The 20,835-nt window shown below is 37.0% G+C and overlaps 1 protein-coding gene across 1 annotated transcript in view; it reads right to left on the bottom strand.

Moving 5' to 3' along the window:
* The window catches only part of LOC140164774 (protein kinase C-like), a 379,558-nt gene that overhangs the window by 23,816 nt on the left and 334,907 nt on the right, over positions 1 to 20,835 (bottom strand). Inside the window, 2 exon segments of the mRNA XM_072188144.1 lie at positions 5,219 to 5,299; positions 18,513 to 18,714. Coding sequence (XP_072044245.1) covers positions 5,219 to 5,299; positions 18,513 to 18,714 — 283 coding nt within the window.

Genomic DNA, 20,835 nt, shown 5'->3' with positions numbered 1-20,835 from the left:
ATTTTGCACATCACATCAGTAAATACATGATTTCACCTCATCTACCGATAAGGAGTTGCAACCACTCATCATGATTTCTCTTTGGATTACTGAACATTTTACCATCAAAAGGCTCAAGTAATTGTGGGACTATACATCCTTTATCCTTCAGTAGATGAGGGTTAAGGTCAGGGCTCTGACAGATTTCAGTAAACAATTGTTTTCAAAACTCTGGAAAGTAATACTTCTTCAGTTATAATAATCACAATCTGAAGCAGTTAAGCCTGTTATGACTGTATGATATTTATTACCAGCACATCAAAAAATTTTGGTGGGTAGGAGCTGACGGTGTATCGGTAAAAGGGGTCTTTTGGAGCTGCGAACAAGTAAAATGGGGACTTTTGGAGCTGCGAACAGTCAAAATCAAGGGTCTTTCTTGGCTTTTTGGTTGAAAATTGTCAGAAATATGAGGAATGAGCAATTTTGCGGTCTTTTAAATCTGGAATTATCAAAATCAAGGGTCTTTCGGAGCTCTATTTTGGTCAAATATAGGGGGTCTTTCCTGGGGAGCATACCCCCATATGGTCATTTGTGTTAAGTGCCCCCCTCCCGCCGGGTAAATACCCATAATTATGCCTTTTTATTTATTTATTTTTTTTTGGTTCTGATGGGAGGGCGAGTTAGCGCAGTGGTAATTCCCTCGCTTTACACCACTGAGGTCCCGGGTTCAAGCCCGGCGCGCCCAAGGACTCATGTGCACTTGGTTTATCCCGATCCATGCTCGCTCTCGCAGGTTTTCTCCGGGATCTCCGGTTTCCTCCTGCTTTCAAAATCGGTGATTAGTTGTTTCGTTATCAAAAACTTCCTTCACCCAATGGAATTTGGGGAGCTGCAGAAAATTGGTGGATGTTACAATCTAAGTGCGGATAGGTTTGCGCCGGGTTCGGCTGCAACTAGCCTAGTTGATGCGATCTGATTGTGATGATTCACAACGCAGCGAAATTACAGCGCTTTGAATCCCGTGGAAAAAGCGCTATATAAATTCCGAAATTTATTATTTTTTATTATTATTTTATTATTGGTTGACTCTCTGAGTATCCAATCTATCCAGATAAGACAATGGGCTATTCCATCTGAAAGCCATACACCCATAGGGAAGACATGACCTTAATCTTCCACACAGGGGGTGTATGGAGTCCCCTATTCAGGTAACCCCATTTGAAATTCACACTCCCTGTGTGGAAGATCAAGATCATGTCTTCCATAGGGGGTGTATTGGAATAGTCCAATATTTTCTCATTTAATACTTTTGCAATATTGGACACACCTCATTTAACTGCAATTCTAAGAGGCACTTAAATGTATAATTTCATGTCGTATGTAATTTGTGTCGGAATGAATACAACTGACATATGTTCTTAAAGGGCCATTCTTTTTGAAAGCCATACACCCCCTATGGAAGACATGACCTTATTCTCCCACACTGGGGTGTAGACTTCAAATGGAATCACCCATACAGATAATATCCCATTTAAAATGCACACTGTGTGTGGAAGATTAAAGTCATGTCTTTCATACGGGTATATATAGATTTCAACTGGAATAGTCCAATGTTTTCTCATTTAATATTTTTGCATAATTGGACGCACCTCATTTAATTGCAATATTTTAAGTGGTACTTGTATAATTTCATGTTGTATGTAATTTGCATGGGAATGAATACAATTGACATATCATTACACTGTCATTATCATATGTTCTCAATTTGCCTCCATATTTGTAATTTCTAGGGTGTGCGCTCTTGAAGCAGCAAAGTCCCTGAATTGTTGTTTAATGGTTTATGGAATGATGTGGGGCCATAGTGGTCAGCGACAACCTGTAAAGTGTGCTGAGGCTTGTGGATCAACGTCTAGGCGTTGTGCCTGTGCGTAGCGCACTATAAATCACTGCGCTTTAAAAAAAAAAATTTATATTTAATATACATCATTCTTCAAGGTCATGATTTTCACAAATTTAAAATAAAAATGCTTGCCAGTTGTGGCACAATTTAATAAAAAAAAGAATGTTGCCAAACAATAAACAGTACATTTTATATAATTTTCTTTTCATTTTTCTCAATGTGCTTCCATATTTGTAATTTATACTCATTCTACATTATTTTTCAAGGTCATGATTTTCACAAATTTAAAATATTGTGAAAATATAACCCATCCATATATGAAAATTGGCTTAGAAAAAGCATCATTGATATACCAAATGGCCAAAAATGCAACCCAGGTTTGTCATTTGTAGTGAGTACCCCCTTCCCCGGAATAGTCGCTAAAGAAAAGTCACCGCAATTTCAAGATAAATGTCCAACCAATTGTTGGCTTTTGTAACCAATGAAAATAGTATTAAGAGGCTGTTATTTCAACAATTCCCACATAGAGCAGCCACTGCACAGTACAACCTGGTTGGATTTACACGATAATTTGTCTATCATGAAAATGGCTGGGCAATTTGCTTAACGGGTATGCAGGATTACCGGGGCGAGTTGAGTGACCACATTGCAGGAATGACAACATAGCTAAAGAAGCACCGTCTGTAACTAACTCTTGAGTATGCCGGGGATGCAAACATTTTACATAACTGGATGGAAATGCCAAAATCATCACATTGCATAACCAAAATCAACAAGACGACATAGTATATATACAAGAAGGATCACATGTTCTACTTGGGAAGGCTATTTGCGTGAACTTTTTTCTCAATTTTCAGCGCATTTTCTTGAACAACTTGCGTGAAGTGCAAGTGCTCCAAATATACACTTTCATTAGTATTCGGCCTTGACAGTTGAATGACTGAGCTGTATTAACCCAATGTGTACTACCGCCTTTGTTACAGAGATCCTGATTGGTTTAATTATATGATATAATCATCTGAATAGCCAATCGAAATAGAGCTCAGTAATTTATCTTCAGCCCTATAATATTCTTACCATATCTCTGATTGGCTCAATATGCAATATAGCCCTCTTTGTAACCTATCAAAATAGTTCTTAGATTCCAATAATTTGGCCGGTAGTCACTAGTGGCCCATGGGGTTAAAAATAAACATTTTATACAGAAAAATGCACTAAATACCATGTATGCTTGCACACTCTAAGAAACTAAATACAGTTTTCTATTTCAAAAACATATTATGCTACATAATATGCTTAAAGTTCTTGTTTCCTACAATCTAGTCTATTTTATATACAAGTTTGTGAGCATTACAATAGTGTGAATAACTACCACATGAATGGTCTATTCCAGTTGAAACCCTTACACCCCCTATGGAAGACATGACCTTAATCTCCCACACAGGAGGAATCAAATTTCAAATGGAATCACCCATTCAGGTAACCCTATTTGAAATTCACACTCCCTGTGTGGAAGATTAAGGTCATGTCTTCCATAGGGCGTATATGGATTTTAACCAAGGTAACTAAGGGTGCACTGACTCGGTTTCTGTGACATGAGTGTGATGATACTAACAATTTTTTTCCTGCCTTCCCTCTTCAACGTTTTATCCTTCATTATACTTTGATACATTTGGTCAAGCAAATTATAAAGAAACACTCCTAATATATTCAGATTTTGATACTTTTGCAATATTCTGGTGATAATTATTGTTTTATTCATGATTGTTTTGTGGATGTGCTGCAATTTTAATTGCACCCCTCTCAGTTTGGTGCACAAACACAGACGTAAAGATTATACAGAGATGTAAGTGAGGTAATGATCCACTCCCTGAAAAACATGCGAGCTTAAGGTAGTATGAACGGCTAATCAAGCTTGCAGCAAAATAGCCACAATAGCAAATTGGAATTGTGAATTAATTTAAAACTTAGAACAAACTAAAGATAAGTCTTCACTCCACATATTTTTAGAGTTTCATAAAAATTTTACCATTTCTTATGTATTTTCTTATTTTTTGAAAATTACCTAAATTTTTCCACATTATAATTTTTTTGGCCAACATGGAGTGTGCTATGGTTTTCAAACTTTCAGGGATGGTGTATAAGCTTAATACCTAAATTCTCTCGCCAGCTTTTTTGGATAAAGTGTTTAATTTTTTATAAAATTAACTTTTAAATTTTTGATTTTAGGGAAATTTAGAAACACCTATAACTTAAAATAGAAACACTTAATTAAAAAAAGCTGGCAAGAGAATTTTCTAAATTTGATTACCTTTCATATGACACCTTGTTTGTTGAAATTGGACCTATAGTTAGCTCCAAAAAATTCTAGAATTTAGGTAATTTAGTGTTTCTAGAAAAGTCAAGAAAATTGAAAAAAGTACTAACATTACCATTTTATATCTCCTTTGTTAAGGCCAATATCTTGGAAAAAAAGTAGCATTTTTGCAATAAAATTAATTAAAAACCAGATTTATGCAGTAGGTATAAAGGAGAGAAAATAACATTTCAACAAATTACTTGTTTTCAAAAATTAAGCTGATTTGAAGAACTTGGCAACACGCCAAAAACATGCCGTGTGTAAAGTCAATGGGGTTTTCCAATTACAAAAAATTACATAAGTCAAAAATGCTCTTTTGGAAAAAATTAAAAATTGGCAGGTGAGCTTTTCTCACCCAACTCCACATTCTGTATCATTTTCAAGCAAATCTGAGCATGACACCGTAGCCGTTCATACTACCTTAAGGTGAGCACCTCGCCAAATTTCCGGAATTCCAGGGGAGTAGGGGGGGCTTGTCGCTGCAGGGTATCACCCCCCTCAAAAATAAAAAAAATTTTTTTTTACTCTTTTGATGACAAATTATCATCATTCAACTGTAAAAAAATTTTCCGGAATTCCGGTAATTTCCGGAAGACTTACATCTCTGATTATATTAGCGCTGGCAACTATTAGTGGTAGCCGCGACTTTTGGCTATGATATGGTGATAATCAACCATCTATTGTGCTCAAAAAGCAATATATTAGGGAAATGTAAGGCACATCCTCTAGCACTACTGATGCCCCGGTAAGTACTGATGGCTTTCTACCACACCCTGAACATTTGCAAATAGCTTTAGTTTTTTATTAAAATGGAAAACGATACCGGTATGCAAATGTTAATTATTAAGCTTAATACAATGCTGTTTTACATCACCAAGGCATGATAGAAAGAGTCATCGGTACTTAACCAGATATCAATTGTGCTATCGGACCAATTAAGACATGGTGCCTATGTTCATCTGATGAATTCAGCAACCTACCTGTCCTGCCAGCATTTCATATAGTAGAACACCATAGGCCCACCAATCTACTGCTTTGCCATAGGGTTGGTATGCTACAATCTGAAAAAGAGAAAAAATATACAATTCTAAAGTAAGGTATAGAGGTTGTGCATATGACGTATTATCCCGTAAATATGGCGGACTACCCAAATGCCTTCAACAAAAGCATGATTGCAATATACTGCGCCAGTTCGTCTCACATACATAACAAATGCACTATGATCAAATAGGTTAATGACAACATTTGATTGAATGGACTACACTGCGCCATAATTACGGTGAAGGACACTGGTTCAAACCCTTCATTTGGAGCCAATCGATAAAAGCATGCAGGGCCTCTATAATTAGAGTTAGATACCAGGCTTTAGGTAGTCCGAGGTTGCTTAGTTCTCCAATATTGGGATGTCGATAATCAGGTCTGAGAACCTATACACATGAAAATGCAGGAGTTTTTGGAGCCCACACAACTGCACTTTTTAATTTAAAAAATTCTATGACTTTATCTTTCAAATATAAATCTAGAATGGTACATGTGCAATATTTGGTCTTTCATTATCACCAGATAACAAGAAAAACATTCCAATCACGTAACATGGAATTGAAGACAAGATGGCAACTTTTGGTGAAATTCAAACATGGGTCCGGGTGTACCATAGAAAATCATCCAAACGACATGGAAAATATGTGAAATTTTATTAATCAACCATGAAATATTAATCTCGATGATTTATGGAATCGATGCATACCAAAACAGTTGGATATATATCGCAGTTAGTAAAAGTTGTTAAGCTATCTTCTCGGGTCTTTATTGCCCTGCATTTTTCAATACAACAATTTTCTAGCCTTCATGCAGAGTGGAGAAGGCTAGAGGAATTCAGGTAGGCTTCAGGCAGCTATTGCACTTATACCATACAACAAATGACAAAGATGTATATTTGCTATGTAAGCTTCTTAATAACAGCCACTGATATATTCCATGTTATTTGTTCAAAAACTGCGAATTGATTTGGAGTTGTTTACACATCATATCAAATTGTGCCTCTCAAAATTGATATTTCTTCTTTATGCATATTGCATGAAAAACTGACAAACATGTGATTGACCGGATGGTTAGGCAGGAAGATGGATCTTAAAGGTAAGATATACTGTTTCTTGCAATGTATATCATACATATATACTGTTTCTTTCTGCATGTTTCTACTGCAGGAGGTTTGGTTTCTTTCTATGTTTCTACTGGAGAGGGTGCCTGTTTAATGCATTTTTGAGAAATAGTGGTGAACTTGAGAAAAGTGAAAAGAAATTAAGAAAAGAGAAGAGAAAATGATAGAAACATAATGAGAGGGTGAGGAAAGTTTGAGAGAAAGAAAGATAGCAAGATAGAGAGTGAGCATGACAACACACAATACTGTAATTGTGGGGACATTTGTAGTGTTTTTACTGAATTTGTGGGGACAATTTTACATGTGGGGATAATTTGCACCAAAACATACTGTTTAATTATGACAAAAATTACCAAGTGGGGACAAGACCAGTCCCCACAATTACGATTAGGCCAGAAAAGTGCAAAGACACCGTTTTACAGAGTGGGCACTATTATAGGTAGGGGGTTCCCTTGTATCTCGTCATTTTACGTGCAGAGAAAGGGGGTGAAGGGTATGGTGGTAGGAGAGGTTTTAAAAAGTGGGGACCTCAAAAATGACACCATAATGGGGGTCACAAGAACTAGTCCGCAGTTTGTGTGAGAGTATTTTGGTCTCTCATTTTCTTACAGAAGCATATATCAGGGGTGGGAGTGGCGTATGTCTAATAGACTAGTGGCTAAGACGTATGGTTCGCGCATTCTGAGGACCCAATTTTTGGCCATGTCCCTACTATTATGGTTTGGCAACGGGGAGAGAGAGAGAGAGAGGGGAGAAAGAATTAAGAAAGAGAACAAGTACATGTATTAAACATTAGCTGGTGTATAAGCTATAAATAGTCACTTACTGATAGCGACTGGTACAGATATCGTATGAAAAATTGTCTGAATAAAGCTTGTTTTTATGTGTTTGCATTGCCTATAATTGATGCATAAGTGCCTCATGCATTCATTCAACACAGAATAGAATCAATTCTTCGAACAAGTAGCAACTTGCATTTGAAGACAAGTTAGTGTGAACACAGGGGGGATGGAAGATCTGTGCGGAAACATTTCCCACATTTTATTAATCACTTAACAAGAGATATGTTTGCATGTAATGCATTAAGAGTGGTGCTTAAAGACTGTTAAGCAAATGATGTGTGGAAAGCAATCATACAGATTGTCCAAATATACGGGTGAATTTTGAATGTGTTGATCATCGAAGACACAATTCTTAAGTTGAAGATTGAGGAATAGAAGATGAGGATGAAGATGGAGATGGAGATGGTGATGGAAATAAAGATGAAGTTGAAGATAAAGATGGAAGATGGAGATGGAAGATGGAAATGGAAGATGAGGATGAGGATGATGATGTTGATGAAATTGAAAAATGATGAAGATGAAGATGAAGATGGTGATGGAAATAAAGATGAAGTTGAAGATGAAGATGGAAGATGGAGATTGAAGATGGAAGATGGAGATGGAAGATGCAGACGGATGATAAGCATGAGGATGAAGATGAGGATAAGGAGGATTGATGATGATGATGATGATTATAATGATGATGATAATGATGAAGATGAAGATGAAGATGGTGATGGAAATAATAATGAAGTTGAAGATGAAGATGGAAGATGGAGATGGAAGATGCAGACGGATGATGAGCATGAGGATGAAGATGAGGATAAGGAGGATTGATGATGATGATGATGATTATAATGATGATGATAATGATGAAGATGAAGATGAATATGGTGATGGAAATAATAATGAAGTTGAAGATGAAGATGGAAGATGGAGATAGAAGATGGAGACGGATGATAAGCATGAGGATGAAGATGAGAATAAGGAGGATTGATGATGATGATGATGATGATGATGATGATGATGATGATGATGATGATGATTATAATGATGATGATGATGATGATGATGATGATGATGATGATGATGATGGAATTGATAAATGATGATAGTGATGACCACAACAACAATGATGTTCACCACAAATGATCTACATTGATTTGGATCTAAAACTCTTATATAGACAGTCCCATAATAAGCCAGCAAATATTATGACTACTCATCAGCTCAACATCCTTACCGAGCAAGGCATTACAATGGCAAATTGATTTCTAAGTACCATAGCTGGCGATTACGGCTATTACCTAAGGTTAACTTCTTGTCACAGTTTATTACTTGCATATTACATTTCCATTTCTTCAAAACAAATCTGATTTAAGCTGGGTTAATCATTCAGTCCTAAACTGGCAACATGCAGTTTTCTGCCATGATGCCCAGGGCAGCGTAAACATTCAATCTTACCAGAGACATCCTAACGGGAGTTATGGTTGACATAATCACTTGTTTTCAGCCAGGACAACAGACATCTTGCAAAATGTGGATATACTTATGAGATTAGGTGGGCAATGTATTTCATTAGTGATTGGCAGGGACAGGTGATTTGCGCGAGAAAAAATAGCAAATTGCGCGGAATTGCACGGAACTTTTTTCTCGGTGCAAATCATGTATCCCTGCCCATAGGAAAAAAAAAGTCAATTGCGCGGAAAAAAAGTTCCGCACAAATCGCCTGTCCCTGGTGATTGGTGTGAAGCACACTAGTCTGATCCACCTGGGTAAGGATATGATGAGTGTGTTCCTAATACTAGGGTCAGATACTGTAACCAAGGCAGTGGTGGGGTAGACTGCAACCTAACCTCACAAAAATCTTTTTGGGTAAAACTTAGACCAAAGAAATTGATCATCAATAAGCCCCTTTGTGATGCATCGCCTCCAACCGGGGCTAATTTCTAAATGACCAAGGTTTCCACCCTCATTGGTCCAGGCTCATCTCAGGTAACACCAATATTCTCATCAACATGTCCATGCCAAGTCTAAACTCTACGGTACCAGCTCCTATCCATCTACCATCCCTCACTGCAATGACCTCCCAGTATCAATAATTATAGCATCACCAATTTTGTGCTTTAAGACAGTAATTGCTGATCAAACTAATTTGCTTAACATAGCACCATATATTCTCTTGTGTACATTTAACATATTCAAAATCCACTCTAGGACCTGTTTGAGCACCCTAGTGATATAGAGCTTGCTTCCTCATTCACACAAAACAATTGGCTATTTCAGTTGACATCCATACACCCCTATGGAACACATGACCTTAATCTTCCACACACGGAGTGTGAATATCACATGCAGTTGACCTGAATGGGTGACTCCATTTGAATTCTACATCCCATGTGTGGGAGATTAAGGTCATGTCTTCCATATGCGGGTGTAAGCATTTCAACTGGAATAGTCCAATGCCACAATCCAGTGACATAATCACCAATGCAACATGAGAATAATCACCAACGGAAAATTAACCTCTATGACCCTGGTCTACATCGAATGCAATCAATGAAACCCACATCATTTCAGTCAATTACAGTGATGCCAATGCCACACCTTTCGAGCACAATTGGGCTATTTGGTGATTACTTGCCTCGACTTCTTTGGATGGTTTAAATTCCAAAGTCTGGCAAAACCACCCAAATATCCGAATTAAGCACCTTGTTTTTAAATCTTAAAAATTGTGCCTAATAATTGAGAGACATTCACCATGAGATAGTGACCCAATTTGCAGTGAATTGGTACTGAATAGTTTTGGCAACACTGATCAAATTGGGCTATTCCATTTAAAATCCACACTACCCCTGTGGAAGATTTTGGAAATATCTTCCATAGGGAGAATGTGAATTTCAAATGGAATGAACACATTAGGCAGCTCCATTTGAATTTCAAACACTCTCTGAAAAAGATTCAACCTGAATCTCCCACTGAGGGAGGGTGAGTAACAAATGGAGCTGCTTATGTGTTCATTCTATTTGAAATTCATACTCCCCCTGTGGGAGATATTTCCAAAATCTTCCACAGGGGTGTGGATTTTAAATGGAATAGCCCATTATCCATCTACTTATATGTCCATATTTCATACAGACTTCAAAAATGATAAACAACTTTAAAAAACCAAACTACATCCCTAATATCGCACCATGCTTTCCTTTAACTTTGCCTTCATCAGTGCCTCCCAAGTTCCGCACACATGAAAATCAAAATATCCCCGGGTCCAATATTGATATTTCAAGCAGTTAAGCAGCACTTCATTTTTCCATATCCAAAATCAAAAAAGATGTCTACAAAACATAAAGTGATCAATTTGGGAATATGCTATATTTGGAAATACATGCAAGCTGGAACAAGTGCTGCTACAAAGTTGGCATCTTTTCAGCTTGGAGCTGTGTGGCTCTGTTTAACCCCGTACATAAGGAGGACCATAATAAGGTAATTTCAAAACAAGTGACAATATGGGGCTTTCATCCCATCTTTTAGCTTGTAGCAATCTAAAGGAAATAATGTTGTCGCAGAGAAGATTTCTTAAACTTCCCATAATGCATTTCTCCAATTACAATTCTCTGCATTGATTTGCTATCTAGTGCAACATAGCTCGATTGTGACGAAATGTACCTCAATGAACAGAGCACATCCGGATCTCACAAATTATGTTTATTTCTTGACCTATGTTTAGCCAGTCGAAAATGAAAACAAAGGGAACCTGTGCAAAGTAATGGGAGTGTCATTTGATGAAATGAGGTGATATATCATGTTGCAAAGGATTCTGGGAAAGGTAAGATATCCTCCTTGATGTTGTAGCTAAATATTAAATTGAAACTGCAGCGTGCCACAAGACCTTTTCATGTATGGTTGCTTTCAAACTTTGCATACATTTTGTAGTAGACTGAAGCCAAGTCTGTACATCTGCGCTTATTTTGGAATGTGTTTGATGGAAATTTAAACTGAAATCTTGTGTTTTACTGTGACTACAAGTTTGGCATTATTATGTACTCCACGTATCGTTTGAAATATATGTAGCAGTGAACACTACCTGTGTATGTTGTGTCATGCAATTTTATCCCCCTGAGCACTACCTGCTGATCTAACATTGCCTCTGATTGGCCAATTACATGATATCTTCACTTTAATCACCAATCAGAATGGAGCTTTGCAAATAATTCACCCTCATTTTTTTGTGTGGTGAAATTGTTCTAACAATGTTGCTGATTGGTCCAATTGATAATGAAAACTTCATTTTGGCCAATCGGCAGGTAGTTCTCATGGGGTTAAGTGATAAATGAAACTGTATGTTAATTAGTCCATCCAAACTGTTTTGGATTTTCTGGTTGTCCAGTGGGAATTTGGTCGTCTAGACTGTTGGACTTGTAACCATTGATTTTGCTTACTGTCCGTGGATCTAAATACCACGGGCTATTCCAGTTGAAATCAATACGCCCCTATAGAAGACATGACCTTGTTCTCCCACTTAAAGGGTGTATATTTCAAAAATGTAGTCACCCATTCAGGTACATGTAACCTCATTAGAAATTCGCACTCATTGTGTGGAAGATTAAGGTCATGTATTCTATAGGGTGTATGGGTTTCAACAGGAACAGCCCCATATACCTGGGTAAACAATGTTAATTAAATGAAACCTAAACCTAGCCACATCATGGCTATATCTTGTTGCACCTTCACCAGACCAAAGATGGAAGGTATCCCCTGCCGTGCCAGATAGTGACATCACTATTGTCTATAATTAAGCCTCCAAGGAGGATTTGAAAATTAAATCTTCTTTCCACTGGCAAAGTTCTCTTTAGATCGACTGGCTAAAATGTAACCATCATCAGCCAAACAAGCTCTTTCATGTACACTGTTAGTGATACCTGCTCCTTGTGTAGTGCTGCAACCTTTGCATTAAAGGAAGTCTCCAGCAATCAAAACATTATGCCTTATATGTTAGAAAAATAATTTATTTTTAAACAAACTCGTATTGACCATAAAAAGGAATAAAAACAGCTGGCTCATTCATTGGCCCCTGAACATGTTAAAAGCAAAACCTCATATGTTACCTCTTGGCAGTTTTATTTCAAACATGTTCAAGGGCCACAAGTACTTACGAGATTTTTTCAGCCCAACAACTATATGAGACTATCAAAATTAGAAGTTTTCAATAAAATGGCAAAATAATGAATTATTTAGGCAAAATGACGTGGGTGAGCGACAACAAACTCAGAATCAAATTTTAATGTTATTATAAGCTTGCTTCATTTTCATACTTCCTGCATAAATATCTACTGGCGTTTGCTACTGGTGTATATTTTCTACTTCCAATAAAAAAAACCTGTTAAATGCTGGTGTACTTATGCTCATTTCAAACCTATCCCTATGGCCACTGCATTCCAAAAAAGGGGCCATTTATTGAAGGTCATTTGGAAGCATTTTCCATCAAAGAATCATGAAACAAAACATCTCAAAAAAGTTATCATAACATCACTGTAAGTGCACGGTTAGAAAGTCATATTTCCCCCCATTATGGCTCAATCAAAAAACTCATACTCATAACCATCTACTTCCAACAAATCATTCACCTGGAAAATGGGCTATTCCATTTGAAATCCACACTACCTCTGTTGAAGATTATGGAAATATCTTCCACAAGGGGAGTATGTTATTCAAATGTAATTGGTTAGAGTTAATCATTTTGAAACCCATACTCCCCTTGTATTATGGCTTTACATATATCTTCCACAACTGGAGTGAGTATTTTAAATGGAAGTTACCCAATTGTCTATTCTATTCAAAATTAATACTCCCTCTGTGGCAGACTTTAGCTAAATCTTCCACAGGGGTATTGTGGCTATAAAATGGAATAGCCCAATATTCCCACATAAAACCCATTAATACCTTCATTAGAGTATCAGTGTAGTCTTATTGGTATCCATAATGTATAGTTTTATTAATAGTTTTATACCAGTATTTTTGTTACTTTTCCCCAGATGTTTAATACATACCAGCTGCATGAATCTGTTGTCTACAAAGAATGCAAATATTGTAATAATAGCCTGATTATTTGAAATGTAATGGTCTCTTTAGCAGATGTGGATTAAGAGAGTATTCACAGGCGGATTTACCGCAGAGGCACGGTGGTCCTGGGCTCAAGGCTACGATCTGGGGAGGCCAAAATTTTGAGAGGAGAAAATAATAATAATGAAAAAAAGGAAGTTTGAGTAAGTTGTAATGGGCATCTTTGGCCCAGTTTTATAGGCCACAATTGTCCTAATTTGGCCTCATGAGAGAATCAAAATTGTTTGTTGGAGTAAGTTGTAATGGGCATCTTTGGCCCAGTTTTATAGGCCACAATTGTCCTAATTTGGCCTCATGTGAGAATTAAAATTGTTTGTTGGAGTAAGTTGTAATGGGCATCTTTGGCCCAGTTTTATAGGCCACAATTGTCCTAATTTTGCCTCATGTGAGAATTAAAATTGTTTGTTAGAGTAAGTTGTAATGGGCATCTTTGGCCCAGTTTTATAGGCCACAATTGTCCTAATTTTGCCTCATGTGAGAATTAAAATTGTTTGTTGGAGTAAGTTGTAATGGGCATCTTTGGCCCAGTTTTATAGGCCACAATTGCCCTAATTTTGCCTCATGTGAGAATTAAAATTGTTTGTTGGAGTAAGTTGTAATGGGCATCTTTGGCCCAGTTTTATAGGCCACAATTGTCCTAATTTGGCCTCATGAGAGAATCAAAATTGTATGTTGGAGTAAGTTGTAATGGGCATCTTTGTTTGGCCCAGTTTTATAGGCTACAGTTGTCCTAATTTTGCCTCATGTGAGAATTAAAATTGTTTGTTGGAGTAAGTTGTAATGGGCATCTTTGGCCCAGTTTTATAGGCCACAATTGTCCTAATTTTGCCTCATGTGAGAATTAAAATTGTTTGTTGGAGTAAGTTGTAATGGGCATCTTTGGCCCAGTTTTATAGGCCACAATTGTCCTAATTTGGCCTCATGAGAGAATCAAAATTGTATGTTGGAGTAAGTTGTAATGGGCATCTTTGTTTGGCCCAGTTTTATAGGCTACAGTTGTCCTAATTTTGCCTCATGTGAGAATTAAAATTGTTTGTTGGAGTAAGTTGTAATGGGCATCTTTGGCCCAGTTTTATAGGCCACAATTGTCCTAATTTGGCCTCATGAGAGAATCAAAATTGTTTGTTGTAATGGGCATCTTTGGCCCAGTTTTATAGGCCACAATTGTCCTAATTTGGCCTCATGTGAGAAATAAAATTGTTTGTTGGAGTAAGTTGTAATGGGCATCTTTGTTTGGCCCAGTTTTATAGGCCACAATTGTCCTAATTTGGCCTCATGAGAGAATCAAAATTGTATGTTGGAGTAAGTTGTAATGGGCATCTTTGTTTGGCCCAGTTTTATAGGCCACAATTGTCCTAATTTGGCCTCATGAGAGAATCAAAATTGTATGTTGGAGTAAGTTGTAATGGGCATCTTTGTTTGGCCCAGTTTTATAGGCCACAATTGTCCTAATTTTGCCTCATGTGAGAATTAAAATTGTTTGTTGGAGTAAGTTGTAATGGGCATCTTTGGCCCAGTTTTATAGGCCACAATTGTCCTAATTTGGCCTCATGAGAGAATCAAAATTGTATGTTGGAGTAAGTTGTAATGGGCATCTTTGTTTGGCCCAGTTTTATAGGCTACAGTTGTCCTAATTTTGCCTCATGTGAGAATTAAAATTGTTTGTTGGAGTAAGTTGTAATGGGCATCTTTGGCCCAGTTTTATAGGCCACAATTGTCCTAATTTTGCCTCATGTGAGAATTAAAATTGTTTGTTGGAGTAAGTTGTAATGGGCATCTTTGGCCCAGTTTTATAGGCCACAATTGTCCTAATTTGGCCTCATGAGAGAATCAAAATTGTATGTTGGAGTAAGTTGTAATGGGCATCTTTGTTTGGCCCAGTTTTATAGGCTACAGTTGTCCTAATTTTGCCTCATGTGAGAATTAAAATTGTTTGTTGGAGTAAGTTGTAATGGGCATCTTTGGCCCAGTTTTATAGGCCACAATTGTCCTAATTTTGCCTCATGTGAGAATTAAAATTGTTTGTTGGAGTAAGTTGTAATGGGCATCTTTGGCCCAGTTTTATAGGCCACAATTGTCCTAATTTGGCCTCATGAGAGAATCAAAATTGTATGTTGGAGTAAGTTGTAATGGGCATCTTTGTTTGGCCCAGTTTTATAGGCTACAGTTGTCCTAATTTTGCCTCATGTGAGAATTAAAATTGTTTGTTGGAGTAAGTTGTAATGGGCATCTTTGGCCCAGTTTTATAGGCCACAATTGTCCTAATTTGGCCTCATGAGAGAATCAAAATTGTTTGTTGGAGTAAGTTGTAATGGGCATCTTTGGCCCAGTTTTATAAACCACAATTGTCCTAATTTGGCCTCATGTGAGAAATAAAATTGTTTGTTGGAGTAAGTTGTAATGGGCATCTTTGTTTGGCCCAGTTTTATAGGCCACAATTGTCCTAATTTGGCCTCATGAGAGAATCAAAATTGTATGTTGGAGTAAGTTGTAATGGGCATCTTTGTTTGGCCCAGTTTTATAGGCCACAATTGTCCTAATTTGGCCTCATGTGAGAATTAAAATTGTTTGTTGGAGTAAGTTGTAATGGGCATCTTTGGCCCAGTTTTATAGGCCACAGTAGTCCTAATTTTGCCCCATGTGAGAATTAAAATTGCAAATTTTTGAGTTTTTCATGCTCATTTGTCCCAGTAACATCATTTGAGGATACTCATCAAGAAATCTGAAGCAAGAATTCTAGAAAAACTTAGTTAGTTACAGTAGTGGGGGTGGGGTGTAACACTTTAATCCAAAATGAGCTGGGGGCAATGCATGCCCAGCATAGGTAAGTCCAGCAATTTTATTCGAGACAAAATGGTTGGATCTCCTATTTATTTCATTCAAATATTGCTTTTCCACAGTCATAGTCTATATCATACTATAACTGATAATGTTTATATTGATAAAAAGTGCAACCAAGAGTGAAATTTTATATCTGTACATTTGTAATAAAATATTATTTTTGAAAATTAACATGACTATTAATGAAACAATGATTGTTGCTGTCATGGTCTGTGTCATCCTACACTTGATAATATTCACATTGATGAAAAGTGCAGTGAGGAGTGAAAGTTTATATCTATAAAACATTGTGTAATAAAAAATTGGAACAGTAATTTTTTGAGATTTGGAGCATGCCCTCAACACACCTGTCTCAAATAAGTCAAGGTCAATTTCATACAGCACAATGTGTTGCCATGGCCTGTTGTTGCCAGTTGATAGTGCCTTCAGTGTTGGAGTTCAAGCAATAGGGAAAAAATAACACCCTGTAACTCAGCACCGAGTTTTGGATAATCCATCCAGTTCTCTTTGTTTAAAATCTATTTTCTTTGTTGAAAGTTATAAAAAAAAGGCACTGAAACTTGATTAGCTAAGAGAAAAAAGACTCTCATAAAATAACAAAAACTCTAATGAATGGACAGGACTCTTATGTTCATATAGCTGCAAATACAACTTGATCAATATTAGTTGCAGCAACAAGATTGTTCAATCTTCCCAAAAGGGGAAAGATGTGGTGATATTTGATTTAGGCGATTACGTTTGGCAACTGGCTCACTTCGTTAGGGCTGGCAACCCGTTCCAAGATGGCAGCGCCCCGTGTCAATAAATGTTGATTATTGCTACGTAGATTGCAAGTGTTATGAATCACTTATTTGCCTCCGAACCCCAGCATAAGAATAAGACAGGTATTGGTTTCATAATTGCTACCGCAGACGGTACAACCAAGGAAATGTGTGAGCAGAGTGTGGCACAGAAGTTTGGATGTTTGCTTCTAATACAGTCATCGTATCCACTCCCTCTGTGGTTCATTTGGACACGGGCAAATGAACCATGCGAGTACCCCATCCTTAGGAGGGGATGTTGAGCCCAGAGCCATCAGTCAAATATACAGAGAGTATTACCTGTACATGTTGTTGCAGTCAGTTTACAAAAGAATAGGGTGTTTCACCCCTGATTGTCCTAATCCACCCTGGTGCTGTTTGATATTCACCAGTGTTCGAATTTAGGAAAAATAAATGGTTGTCCCACGGACAACCAGATTACAATTTCTGGTTGTCCGTCTAAGTTTTTGGTTGTCCGTGAGGCCTACAAATATAACTTTTGGCTAGATTTATGGTTGTCCGGCGGACAACCGAATCAGTATTTTTGGTTGTCCGGCGACTTTTTTAGTTGTCCCGGGCAACCGGACAACAAAATTTCGAACGCTGATATTCACTATGTAATTACTGACATATAGTTTACCTATGAGCAGCCATTATGAAGAAAGTGAACTGATTCTGATATCTAAAGTCTGCACAAAAAGTAACTCAGCTGTTATAAATACGCCTAGAGATTCAGAACTAATAATTGTTTTCACAATATTTCAACATAAAAAGAAGGATGATTTATTTACGCGCATTTTGATACCCCATTTGTCCAATTTTATATCAATATTGACAATACAGCAGTGTTTTGAAAGAAAAATACCCCAATTTAAAAGTTGCAGTTATTTGTATTAATTTGAAGTAAGCGCGAAGATAATGGCGGGCTTTACGTGTTACAGTGCTGGCATTATAACCATTGATCGCTGTATTTTTGTGTAAAAGCACTACTGTGTTGTTAATATTGAACGACATTTGACGAATGGGGTATCAAAATGCGTAAATAAATCATCCTTCTCGCTATGTTGAAATATTGTGAAAACAATGATTAGTTCTGAATCTATAGGCGTATTTATAACAGCTGAATTACTTTTTGTGCAGATTTTATATAAACAGCTATGTTGTGACCCTGGGAAATAGTGCATTACAAAAAATGTATGTAATGTATCTGATCTTATCATATCATTGAGTGCATCACAAACTGTTGTATCTCAAAAGGCTAGCTGCCTTGTGTGATTATTATTATCATTGTTGTATTTAATACTTGCAATTTTATATTTTATTGCAATCTTTCTTTTATGAATAAACATGAGATTGTAATATCGTGATGATACCTCTTAATCAATAATATAAATTTAATTTTACAGTGTATCTCATCACAATTAGATAACAGTAATAGAATAAAATCACACAAGGCAGCCTTTGTGATACGACAGTATGTGGACGACGACATACTTGTGACCCAATTCAATGTATAGAATGATGTAATTACCTCAGGTGCAATGTAATCTGGTGTCCCACAGAAGGTCCTGGTAGTGTCCCCTTCATGCATGTGCTCTTTGCACATGCCAAAATCTGCAATCTTGATGTGACCTTCTGCGTCCAACAGCACATTGTCCAGCTTCAAGTCCCTGTAGATGACGCCTTTACCATGAAGATAGAACAGACCCACGGCTATCTCAGCTGCATAGAAGCTATGATAGAAAAATAACAATGTACAAGTTTTTAGATCTAAAGCAGTATCATAGTCAGAGGCTGTGGCATAGCTTGTAAGTGAATTTCATTGGCTCCTGAATGTTGTCTATCACACGGTAGACAGCATGGAGCTGCGTCATCACAGAACATGCTTGACAAGACGCGAGCATGTAGTGCGCTTTAGAGGTTAATATGCGAACAAGATCACAGTACACACAACTAAAATGGTAAAGTTTTGTCAATTTTTGCTAAATTAACTTATTTTAGTTAAGAATGAAAATAAATGATATAAAATGTTGGTTTTACAAACCTCTACCGTGCGATAGACGATAGGCCGGTCCAATATTTTAGGGTAGTGGCTGCTCAAAACTCACTACTCAAAATATTTGACCTGTTTATCGTCTATCACACATTAGATAATAATAAAAACTGAAATTCATATAGTTTATTCAATAGTCATTGACTGCATTTGCATGTGTAGGGTTAATCTGTATTTATAAAGTGCGAACTTACTCATGTGACAAAAATGGTGAAAACCGTTGACCCATCCATTGGAAAGAGAAAAAAATGGCTGTCTGGGTATGCCTTGTACCGTAAACGTTAGCCTAATGGCGCACCTGGGCTCCTTTGCCTTGGGGTAAATTTCATATACAAATAGATAGCTGCCTTTAAAAATCCCAACAAGAATTATGGGGGTATGTGCCCTTATTTGCTGGTGGGATAATTATGGGAGGGCACTTTTAGTTCCAGTTGGGTCAAGGGAGCCCATAGCACCATTAGGCAACTGTTTACGGTATTCAGGATGTCCGCAAAGTAAGTCCTCGTGCCTTATGAGAACGAGGAGCTTTGTCACCGAGGTATATGTGAGTTAGTGTCATAGACCAGACAGGCAATTCCTCTTTTGGTCTATGCACTAGCATGCCTGCCTTTTAACCACACGGTCGTGGGTTCGAGGCCCGACAGGACTGGAAGCGACTCAAAAGATAGCGCAGGATACTTCAACGAGCGGTTTGTGACAATACGCTGGTACTTGTTCCTGTTACTTGTTTTGCAAGAAAACATGCAAAAAAACAAGTTGGAAAATCCTTCGTTTTCTATTGTTCTTATGACAGGTTCAATGAACCATATCTCAAAACTAGATCTGCCGACATTACGGCTCATTTGTGATAGTCGTCACATATACGTATGCATACATGTTGCGAGATCTACATAATTCATTTGCATCTCAGCTCGATTCAGAATAATGTATTACAAGTGCATCAAGCCATCTCAATGTCACTTCAACTTCAGCAGAAAATTGCTTATGAAATGGAATCAAAAATTAAAATGATACATTTTTCATTCCATCAGCCCGTAAATGTCATTCACATCACATGAATGACTTCATACATATTCAAACAATAGCACTCAGGCTTTTCAGGATGCATAAATGTTTTATACACAACAGATAGGGATGATACATACATCAATTGACTTGAAATTGTCTGAACTTTGGAAAAACAGCGCTGTTTCTTTGCAGTGATAATGCTCACTCTTATTTCAAGGTTGCGGCATTAAAGGAAGGCGACCTGATATATTTGGAAGATCCAATTCTTTAAAACTTAAGTATACCATAAAATGTTGTCCCTTTTAAACATTTATGCAAAAAGAACATGCAAATGTTCCTTGTAAATGTGACTAATTCCTAATGGAATTACTGACATACAGCGTGATACTGGTAGTTTACAGTGTTTTTATTAATGATCATCATCATGATCATGTAATAAATTGATATTATATGAGAGATCCTATTTTTCTCATTATCATATTAGGAGTTCCAAATTTCCGAAGATATCATAAAAAAACTGTTGAATTAGTCTCAAATGTGGTATACCACAATCAAGCCTAATTCAACAGTTGGAAATATACCTATTTGGAATGCCTAATTTCAGTATGTTAATGAGAAAAATATGAGCTTTCAACTGATACTAAAATCTTCATTTTGATAGGGTAATTTGGAAATTTTTATCATTCGCGATTGATGACATAATGTAGCATGCTGATGACACTGAGCGGATACACGGTACAAATATCATAATACGACTATGACAAGATTGTAACCGATGGGAAAAAAAAACACT

This window comes from Amphiura filiformis, chromosome 11, assembly GCF_039555335.1.
Source record: "Amphiura filiformis chromosome 11, Afil_fr2py, whole genome shotgun sequence".
Classification (NCBI taxonomy): domain Eukaryota; kingdom Metazoa; phylum Echinodermata; class Ophiuroidea; order Amphilepidida; family Amphiuridae; genus Amphiura; species Amphiura filiformis.
Note: the sequence above shows the minus strand (reverse complement) of the source record. Positions and strands in the feature narration are given on the sequence as shown.